Source organism: Euwallacea similis, chromosome 4, assembly GCF_039881205.1.
Source record: "Euwallacea similis isolate ESF13 chromosome 4, ESF131.1, whole genome shotgun sequence".
Lineage (NCBI taxonomy): Eukaryota > Metazoa > Arthropoda > Insecta > Coleoptera > Curculionidae > Euwallacea > Euwallacea similis.
Genome location: NC_089612.1, coordinates 2,414,242 through 2,424,067, shown reverse-complemented (window position 1 = coordinate 2,424,067; position 9,826 = coordinate 2,414,242). Strand labels below are relative to the sequence as shown.

Genomic DNA, 9,826 nt, shown 5'->3' with positions numbered 1-9,826 from the left:
GAGACTTCTTTGGTTGGCGGATGCAACTTCAAAACAATGCGATAAAACAACGTGCAAAAGTAGGGTTATATTTTTAATTCTTTACACAACTCCAAAATATGTCAGCCTCTATGCATCGTACCGTTATAAAGAAAGATAAATATAACCAGGACACTTTACTACTCATCGCTAATTAATGAGGAACTAACAAGACTTCAAATTGTGTGAAATACATTTTACACATTACGAAGACCCAGGAGACCATCTTCTGCCTTTTTTTATTCAATAAACAATTGAAAACAAGGTTCAAAATGATGTCATGTCATCACTGTCAAAGTCACTAAGTTGTCAAAGCCGTTAATATAAAATCTATAGCCAAACATAGGAGAAATTTTGGAGCCCTAATTTTACTTGTAACTACCTTATTTCAATAAGACCATCCTTTTTGGATTATATTTTTCACCGAAAACACCATGGCGGACGTGTTAGACATCAACGATGTCGGCGATATCGACGTGGAGGACGAAGGAGATCAAAGTGTATTGAGGCTGAAAGAGAAAGTAGTGACGCGAAAGGGACGCGGTTTTGGGGCTAACGAGCCTCGTGATCAGGAGAAAGTTCGTGGCTACGAGAGCATAGACCGTGGAGACGGGGATGAACCTGGTAATAAATTTCAAAAACGCCATTACATCTAATACCAAAAAAACTTCTTCTAGGGCCCCAAAAGTCAGTGGAAGGCTGGATTTTGTTCATAACTTCAGTACATGAAGAAGCGAACGAGGATGACTTGACTGAAAAATTTTCTGAGTTTGGCCCGATTAAAAACATCAGCATTAACTTAGACAGACGAACAGGGTTCTTAAAAGGTTATGCCCTGATTGAGTACAATACTTACGATGAGGCTGCAGCCGCTCGTGAAGCTCTAAATGGTTCCGCTCTACTGGGACAAACCATTGGAGTTGATTGGTGCTTTGTCAAGGGACCTAAAAAGTCCAAGAGAAAGAGTCGTAGGCATTAAGAATTTGTGTAGTTTTATATCCTAATTTGAACAATTAAAAAGAGGTTTGTAATAAAATAGCTATTTATTTGTGAATAACTACAGCTTAAAAAAATGGCCACTATCCTCGTTCAAAAATAACAATTTAAAAATATCATTATAGAAATTTGGATAATATTTACAAGCCCTATCGCAATCAGGCATGTAATTGATCTCAAGAATTTTGGGCTGCATCTCCTGATCCTGCCAATCCAACATCAAATCAGCAGCATACAAAGCTCTGGATTGAACATTTTCTGCTATCCCACAAGGAGGTGGAACTGCAGTGGCACACTCCATAATATTCCTTAACATTTCCAATATTTTCCCTTCGATCACTTCCCAATTATAGCCAGCACATTGCTCTTTCCATTCTATTTTAAACTCCTCACATTTTAAATGCTTCAAAACCACCCCCTCTGTGTAATTCATCACAGTAAAATGCTTTTCATAGTCATCAAAATCATTCAACTCAAAGGGCTTATTTGCAAACCTTAGGAAGAAGTTCTTGTACACATAGACTTCAAGGGGTTTTATGGATTTAAGCAAAATTACATATCGCAAGTCAAATTTGACTTTGCCCTCACATTCTGGCCGATAAAATAAAACTGGATTTGTTAGGTATTTTTGAACAATTTTAGGTCCTGTGGCAGGTAGTCTCATGATGTAGTTTAAGTTGTTTGTGATATGCATGTCCATGCCTCGGGCTAAGTTATAAGGCTTGATTATCCAATAATTATTGTCTGCTCCTTCTGATTCCTGCTTCTGGAAGTATTTGGCAAAGCTTCCTACCTCATTCACTAAATTGTATGTGATAGGGAACCATGGAGCTTGAATAGAATTGTTCTTATACCTCCGACAAGTCATGCACAATAAGTCTTTTACAGTTAAAACATACTCATAAGGAAATTGGTTTACGAATTTTGTTGGGCTTTCTTGACTAAATTTCTTGAAGTCCCTAAAATGCTCTGTGTACCATAAAATATCTGCCTCATCTTCATTGGCAGTGATTTCAAACTGTTTATCATTTAAATACTTTGCAACCAAGTCATACTGAGTATAACAAAGATATTTTTTGTTTTTCTGAGGAATTATTAATTTTCTAGGAAAGTCTGGCAGAGTTTCTGCGATATGCCCACTGATAAAATACTCTTCACCAGGAATTTTTGCCAGAATATCTATATCCTCAAATGCACTAGGAACCCAAGGCAATAAAGCTGCTTTTCTCCTAACAACATCTGTAATACCCTCAGCAAAATCTCTACACATAAGTTCACCCTCCTCTATATTCTCTTGCAGAAATAACAAGGAATAAATGCCCCCACTTAAATAAAAAAAGGGCACCATCCTGCAGTTGGGATTGTCACTATGTTGTAAGGCACAACCAATTTCATCGGTGATATACCACATCTGAGTTTGCTCAGTATTATCCACATTACGCACATTATAAGTCCCATTAATCCTCCACATACCTTCAAAAATCTTCCCTATAAGTTCCTCACGGGGTAATTCACAATCTAACCCAAGAATATTGGCCAGACGCACTCTCAGAGAGTCACATTGAAGATTTTTCCGAGCCTCAGTTATGTGGTAAGTCCAGGCATGATCCACTAAATAAATTTGCTCAGAATCGCTTTTGTCCAAGTCTTTAATCGCTTGCAGGCCCCAAAGGGGGTCATGAGGTTTCGGAAGCTCATCGTATTCGATTTTTACTAGTTGAAAAGACTGGCCTGCATCAAAGGTTTGAGTTAGTAGTTTGCGGTATAGGGGCTCCCAGTAAAGTTCAGGTACTCCGGAGGAGAGTAATTGATCTCTGTGTTGATTGAGGAAGGTATCCAGTGGGGAGATAAGCCCCATTTTGCAGAATTTTGTTTTGCGGTTTAAGTTGGAAGCTATAATGTAAGGTTATGATAAGTGAAAAATAGGGTTAGACTAGTATCACACAAAATTCATGTCCTGGAGGTAAAAAAAGTTATATCTGCGTGACGTCATTGTATGTGGACTAGAATAACTAAAATAGAGGAGCATTTTCAAGATTTCTTAAATTTTCCTTCTAATTTTATTAAATATAAATCAAAGACAACGCATTTTTAGCGTTTAATTCTATCCATAACAATACCAGTGCTCCGTTTCCCATTGTCATGCAGTTTCACCCCAAAATTCTCCAAAACCTCAGAATTAATAAACTTCTTTTGTGTCAAACTCCCAATAATCAATTGATTTTCCTTGTTGTTTTCACAAATATTGCGAACAGCCAGAATTGCCCATTGAATAATAACTAAAATCACATAAGCCTCAGAATACCTAGACTCGTTTACCTACTTGAAAAAACTTACAGGGATTTTTGGCATCCATATTGCAACAATCCAACAAAACTGGAATAAGCTCAGCCTCCCTGGCCTAAAAAGCTCATCTTTATATTTTATAATTTAACCTGACTTCTTACCAAATCCTGCATCACTTGATTCTTCCAACACAAATTTGCAATTAACCGAACTAGATCTGCCTTAAAACCAAACACCAGGTTTCCCCGTAACCCCTCACTGGGGTTTTGCAGTTCTTCTAATTTTTGCATAGGCACAAATACACTTCCTTCACACTTTCCAAGCCGGTGTGCATTTATAAGCAGAACTCCACAATTTATCAATAAATCTTTCTCATTTGAAAGATGTTTCAAGTGTAATTCATCACTTGAAAGATGTGCAAGAACTTGCAAAAGCACCGAAACTTCTTTAATTGAGTCTGTATTGTGGGGAATCGTTTGGAAGACTATGTTGCCACTGTTGCTAAGGGTTCTTGCCAGGCATTGCAGGCAATATTGAGGAGGATTTATTTTAATTATTAATGTGCTTTTGTCAGGGCTTGTTAAGGCTTCTTGAAGGAAAGTTAGAATTTGTAATCGATAGCCTGAGGGGAGTTGAGGAAATTGTTGCCAGATATGATCCTGAGAAATGATTTTTCCCATTAACATGTCCAAGTATTCATTTGTGTGATTCATATCCTCAGCAAAAGATTTTAAAACCCACATAATCAAGTCTTCCTTAGTTATTTGTTGGTCACAATAAGCATTGTATAGTAGTGCACTGATTTCATATGGAAAAATATTAAGCTTCATAAACTCAGAAATATTCAGTTGTGACCTCAACACCTCTCTTCTGAGTCTTTTACTCTCCTCAATTTCTCCACTCAACAAATTCAAAATCACTTGTAGCAATATTTTTACAAAAATGTCCTTTTGTAATTGCAGGGCAACTATCTTTGGAACAACTGAGTTTAGAAACACTAACAAATTTGAGTCTTTCCTAACTAAATATGTAGCAGTTTTATCATGCACAGCACATCGCCGCAGGGTCCTCATGGTCTCAGTTAATGTTTCTAGTATTGGCTCATCATTTTCAAAGAAATCTTTATAGTAGTCTAGGCAAAAATTTGGCCAACAACAAAGATTATCCAGCAGGGGGTCTGAAATGGTGATTCTTATGTTAATTGTAGTGTGTTGTTGAATCTTCAGGGTTGAGAACTTACTTGGAATTTTGTATTTCTCGTAAAATGCTCAGGCACTCAGCGAGGGAGTTGGGAACTGGTTCTGAGGGGTCAAGGGGCAAAAATTGGAGTTTTGGTGAGGGACTTTGTGAGCCACGATTAGTGAGGCCCATTATTGCAGCAAATTCAAGACGTTTCTTGAGAGTCAACTTCACCTGTAGATTGAACCTGCATTGAAGAACGTTTGATAATAGAGAACTGCGGTGTGTTTTTTGAATTTAAGGAAAAATGTTAAAATTGTTTTAAAAAAATGAAATCGGAAAGTGAGGTTATAATTGAAATTATCAAGCAAAAATAAATTAAATGTGACAGCATTAGGCGATTTGCTGACGACATTAAGACACCCATACCCCACTTTTACGGCGTAATGAGCAGTGTTTAAAATAAGTACACTGTTGAAGCCACGGCACTTTCTGACGTCAGAAATAAAATAAGTTATTTAACTCGATCAATAGAGGGAGCAACCCGGAACTTAAAGGTTACGTTTGCAAACTGTTGATTGTCAAAATTGACAACGTAAACAAAAAGCGAATCATACCCAAACTACATTTTCTCCATAAAAACCTGTAAATTTCACAATTAAAATCATCCACAATGGAAGCAGAAGAGCACCTCTTAGCGCTCAAAGGTACCCCGCACGTCATTACTGTAATTCCATGCAAAAAAACCGTTCCATGTAGTGATGAGACTCACGCGTCCCACTTTGGCGAGCCCTCTGCCTGTAACATGCGACAGCAAAGATTTACCAGGCAATTTATTGAATAACGCCCTGCAACAGACCCCCACAGCAGTGCCCGGCTCGGAAACCCTAGCCATTGGTCAGTTTTTGCTGCTGCCCCAAAACCCTGTCAACATCTACTTAGGAGAAACCTTCTCAAGCTATATCTGCGTTTATAGTGAAACCAAACAAATTGTTTATAATATAACTGTGAAGGTAATATGTCATAGTAAAATGTTTAAGAGGTTGTGAACTTCGTTTGCATTTAGGTTGACTTACAAACAAGCTCTCAGCGATTACCATTGGCTAATAATCCCCCCACTGCACAGCTCTCTTCAGATGAGACTGTTAATACTGTGATTCATCATGAGGTCAAAGAAATTGGGCCTCACATGTAAGTTTAAAGTTGTTGATATTACACAGCATAGAAGAATGCGATTGCAGCTTGGTTTGTGAGGTGTCTTACCAGAGCTCAGCTGGAGTTCCCCAGTCATTTAGGAAGTTCTTTAAAATTCAGGTTTTAAAGCCTTTGGATGTAAAAACAAAGTTTTATAATGCAGAAAATGATGATGTGTACCTAGAGGCTCAAGTTCAGAATATTACAAGTGGCCCCATTTGCTTGGAAAAGGTTGCCTTAGATGCTTCACATTTATTTAATGGTAAACCTTGGCTTAAGTATGTTATACTAGCTAAAAACAAAATTATAGTGACCTGTTTGAATGAAGCTCCAAGTGGGGGCAGTGTGTTTGGCAAAGTTACCTTACTGCATCCACAAAACATCAGCCAGTACTTGTATTGTTTAACACCAAATGAGAAACTGATTTCTGATGTTAAATCATTGAGTGGGGCAACTAATATTGGGAAGCTTGACATAGTATGGAGATCAAACTTAGGAGAAAAAGGAAGGCTGCAAACTAGTCAATTGCAGAGAATGGTATAATTATCACATAATTATGATCAAACAGCAATATGGAGTTATCTGTTTTAGAGTCCAGATATTGGGGATATCAAATTATCAATAATGGAACTACCTAATTTTGTAGTTTTAGAGCAGTTATTCACCTTTAAATGTAAACTAGTGAACAATGGGTATTATGTTTAAATATCCTCAAGGAATTGTTGTTTCTAATTTTTTCTTTTTCAGAGAAAGAACAGTAGATTTTGTGCTTTATCTGGAAAACACTAAAAACATTGCCTGGTGCGACATATCAGGGCGCAAACTGGAGCCGCTAACGCCTCACAGCTACAAAATTTTAGAATTTAAATGCATTCCTTTAGTGCCTGGTTTGAGAACTTTGTCTGGAATTAAATTGGTTGACACGTTTCTGAAACGAACTTACACGTTCGATGAGTTGGGGCACGTTTTTGTTGTTTTAGGTGAGAATAAAAGTGAGGAGAAGGCCAATAATTGAAAATTAAAGTCTGTTTTAAATTTATACCTATGTTTTAAAGTTTTATTGATTCAATAAAAAAATTTTGAAATGTATAGTTTATTTTGATTTGGAGTAAAACTTAACCCAACCGATTGTAAAAGAGTTTTTGCTTTCAACAACGTTTACGTTTTCGATTACAAAGCGCATTCACCATTATGAAAATAATTAACAGGCATCTACATTTTTGAACAAAAACTCTGCTGTTTTCACCATTTTATTTGAAAAATTTTGATTCGAGGAGACTTTAATCGCATTGAAATTTAATTAAAAAAAGTTTTTTATTAAGAATGAACAACACTGCCTTTTTAAAAAAAATAAATGAAGGCTCTAAAACCGTCTAAGAACTCAGCTGGACTTTGGCAAGGACTTAATTAAAAAAAGGAATGCCGGTTATTGGAAATTTCTACAAAATTTCTTTACTTGGAAATTAGGGATCATATGGGTTGCAATACAATTAAGATTAATAATAGGAGACACCGGTATACACAAAAAAATTAAAATTGCAAGTCCTTTGGTGCCATCTCTCCGTGCCTTGCTAAAACTTGCAATGTCCCCTTACAGGAAGCGTTCTTTTATTGAACTACAGAACTATGAAGTTAAAGAGGTCTGCAATAGATAGCATGCAAGTTCAATTTTGCGTTTCTAATGAGACTTCCCACAGTATGCACTTTTAAAGTTAAAATTGCGATTTAATCAACGAAATTTTTGAAGCACGAAATAACCGAATAATGTATGTACGACTAAATTCGACAACAACAGAATCCACTTATGGGACTTAAAATTATACCATTCTCATATTATAGTATACCATCAATCACGAATCAGCGCTCTCGTCTTATTATAAATTAATTAGAATTGAATTCCATAACGCGACTTTAACGAGCTAATTAAGGGCAACAGTTGGCTGAAATCCACACCGAGAAAATTACGCCGGAATAAGGACCGGAACGGCGTTTTGGGCCAAGCCATCGGGCCCATCTATCTTCTCATCTTAGTTCGGTCTTGCCCTTATCCCAATCTGTACTCACTCAGTTCTTTCCAAGATGCAGTAAATAACCGAGTCGTGATTACGTGAGGCACTAACCTGAACCTCCCACCACACCTAATTAACACTCGCCCGGCCCTATAATAGTGATCTTTCAGGGCCTGATAAGCTTCTTGTTCTTGCACTTCAGTTTCAATAACGGCGGTAGTTGGTGCGAGAAGTTTTGATAAGGCACAATGTGATGATCATCACCATAATGACATTAAAGTGCTTGCAAGCTTTCTGGTAAGTGCACGAGTTTCATAAACATATTGACACACCAAACAAAGGGTGTTTTCTTTTAATACTTATGGGCAAGTGCTTTATGGCAGTAGGATGTCTGTAATTGTTATGCAACCAAACCAAAGCTCAATATTTGCCTAGAGTAGAGATAACGAGGGAAATACTCACTTTATAATAAATCTTTAAGATGTTAACAAACAAATAGATAATACATAAATAAATTTAAATGCGAATGAATTGCTTACTGCGAGGCAATTTATGGGCGGTTTATTGAAAAACACACGTGTAATTAAGAATCTATGGCTCGCGCCTTTTGGCCGGACGTTAAGTTATTGAAATTATAATTTGAATTTATGCCCATTCATTGGTCATTCCCATTTGACCATTTATCATCTACCATAGAAGCTTATAAACTTGTTAGTTGCAGACAAACTCTACACCTATATAGCCCTAATAAAGACGCCTCAGAATCCCCTATAATTGATGAGCACCATAAAACCTCTTCAAAACCTCCCAAAGGTTGTAAATATTATTGGCAAATGCAATGAAATATGATCGCTCTTGAGCCAGCTTTTCCCTTTAATTTACGGTTTTCTCTGTGCTGGGTTTCGCAACAATAGTCTCGCCTGAGTGGCCTTATATACCCAATAATTAGTGTTATATTGTGAGTAAACAATAGCCGCAGACAGTGCGGTAAAATAGCGGCAAACAGTGCCGAAACAGTGAACAATCGAAAGTGATTTTTGTGCCACTGTTTCCGATTCTGGGACAAAACACCGGAACCACAGCCTATGGGTATAATGGGCTGTATGTACGACTGCAATTATGGTATTTTAATCGTATAGAATTGAGTGTCATTTATGAATCACTGGCGTAATTGATCACAGGAAAATCGCCATGGCTTAAAAAATAAGACATCAAATCTTGTAAAATTTATCTTAAAAAAAATCCCGGGAACAGATTAAGCGAATACATCGAGAAAATTCCTATGCGTTTCCAGAAATTGATTAAAAGTGATATGTCTTCCGTTTACTGCTCATCGCGTGCGTAAGTTCGCCACTGTCTCGTATAAAAATTGAACTCTCCAGAAATATATTTGATGCTTAATTATAAAGCTTAATAACGATTCAAAAACTAGCATCTCTGCACGGCATTTAGAAGAAAATTACTCCATTGCCTTTTTCTGTGTTTTAAAATTAAAAGCTTCGTACAAAGTTTAACGGGTCCTGAAGAACGAGCCTTCAGAAAAATGTCTCATGATGAAAATCCAGTGACATATCAGATGGGGTCAAAAACAGGCTAAAATAGAAGCTTAATAACAGTTAAAAAAACAGCACCTCTATACAGCATTTAGAGGAAAGCTACGTCGCTGCCTTTTTACTAGTTTAAAGCCTTAGACAACTTAATGAACTGTCAAGTTTATTATTTAGCCATAGACGTATCAAAGGGGTAATTAAAGGGAACACAAAATTGCGTTCAAGACGTAACTGAATCAACAATTTGTAACCGACTTGACAGGTATATGTCACGCCATGGACGAACTAACCAGAACTAACCGCGTCTCAAGACACGGTGTAGTACTGGTTTTTCTTCGCTGGAAGTCCATATACCTCCATAGCAATTTATCTAATTACTGAGGAACCGAAGTCGTACCAAGAGCGGAATTAACATCATCTTTTGTCTGCGTAATAAGGTGTCAAGTTTGATAGGTCTTTACAAATAAATGGGGGCCGGATCACATTGGTCATTACGCAGGTGGAACTTGACTAAAAGGTTCTATCCTTCAAAAAGTTAAAAATTGTCTTGGAACGCCAAGCTGCGCCTCTGTTCCTTTTTTTTTGCAATTTTTT

General features: G+C 37.1%; 4 protein-coding genes across 4 annotated transcripts; 2 read left to right on the top strand and 2 right to left on the bottom strand.

Annotated features, from left to right (window-relative positions):
- Window positions 1-372: 372 nt before the first annotated feature.
- Window positions 373-1,054, top strand: tsu (40S ribosomal protein S12 homolog tsunagi). The gene is made up of 2 exons (XM_066388964.1): window positions 373-642; window positions 696-1,054. Exons 1-2 carry the CDS (start codon window positions 453-455, stop codon window positions 995-997), a joined length of 492 nt encoding a protein of 163 aa, XP_066245061.1. The 5' UTR covers window positions 373-452; the 3' UTR covers window positions 998-1,054.
- Window positions 1,055-1,068: 14 nt separating this feature from the next.
- Window positions 1,069-2,888, bottom strand: TTLL12 (Tubulin tyrosine ligase-like 12). Its single transcript, XM_066388961.1, has one exon. The coding sequence runs from the start codon at window positions 2,870-2,872 to the stop codon at window positions 1,076-1,078; it is 1,797 nt and encodes a 598-aa protein (XP_066245058.1). The 5' UTR covers window positions 2,873-2,888; the 3' UTR covers window positions 1,069-1,075.
- Window positions 2,889-2,977: 89 nt separating this feature from the next.
- On the bottom strand, window positions 2,978-4,784 carry LOC136408131 (uncharacterized). The gene is made up of 4 exons (XM_066388963.1): window positions 4,541-4,784; window positions 3,462-4,491; window positions 3,352-3,415; window positions 2,978-3,293 (listed from the first exon to the last, which is right to left on the bottom strand). The coding sequence occupies exons 1-4, from the start codon at window positions 4,669-4,671 to the stop codon at window positions 3,106-3,108; spliced, it is 1,413 nt and encodes a 470-aa protein (XP_066245060.1). The 5' UTR covers window positions 4,672-4,784; the 3' UTR covers window positions 2,978-3,105.
- A 268-nt stretch (window positions 4,785-5,052) lies between these two features.
- On the top strand, window positions 5,053-6,753 carry LOC136408381 (trafficking protein particle complex subunit 13). Its single transcript, XM_066389324.1, has 7 exons — window positions 5,053-5,186; window positions 5,239-5,492; window positions 5,546-5,670; window positions 5,721-5,935; window positions 5,984-6,210; window positions 6,265-6,365; window positions 6,421-6,753. Exons 1-7 carry the CDS (start codon window positions 5,153-5,155, stop codon window positions 6,686-6,688), a joined length of 1,224 nt encoding a protein of 407 aa, XP_066245421.1. The 5' UTR covers window positions 5,053-5,152; the 3' UTR covers window positions 6,689-6,753.
- Window positions 6,754-9,826: the final 3,073 nt, after the last annotated feature.

Coding starts and splice junctions, on each gene's coding strand:
- tsu (XM_066388964.1), top strand. CDS start 453: ATGGCGGACGTGTTAGACATCAACGATGTCGGCGATATCGACGTGGAG. Junction 643..695: donor TGGAGACGGGGATGAACCTG/GTAATAAATTTC, acceptor AACTTCTTCTAG/GGCCCCAAAAGTCAGTGGAA.
- TTLL12 (XM_066388961.1), bottom strand. CDS start 2,872: ATGGGGCTTATCTCCCCACTGGATACCTTCCTCAATCAACACAGAGAT.
- LOC136408131 (XM_066388963.1), bottom strand. CDS start 4,671: ATGGGCCTCACTAATCGTGGCTCACAAAGTCCCTCACCAAAACTCCAA. Junction 4,492..4,540: donor CGAGAAATACAAAATTCCAA/GTAAGTTCTCAA, acceptor AATTAACATAAG/AATCACCATTTCAGACCCCC. Junction 3,294..3,351: donor TATGGATGCCAAAAATCCCT/GTAAGTTTTTTC, acceptor ATGTGATTTTAG/TTATTATTCAATGGGCAATT.
- LOC136408381 (XM_066389324.1), top strand. CDS start 5,153: ATGGAAGCAGAAGAGCACCTCTTAGCGCTCAAAG. Junction 5,493..5,545: donor TTTATAATATAACTGTGAAG/GTAATATGTCAT, acceptor GTTTGCATTTAG/GTTGACTTACAAACAAGCTC. Junction 6,366..6,420: donor TGTAAACTAGTGAACAATGG/GTATTATGTTTA, acceptor TTTCTTTTTCAG/AGAAAGAACAGTAGATTTTG.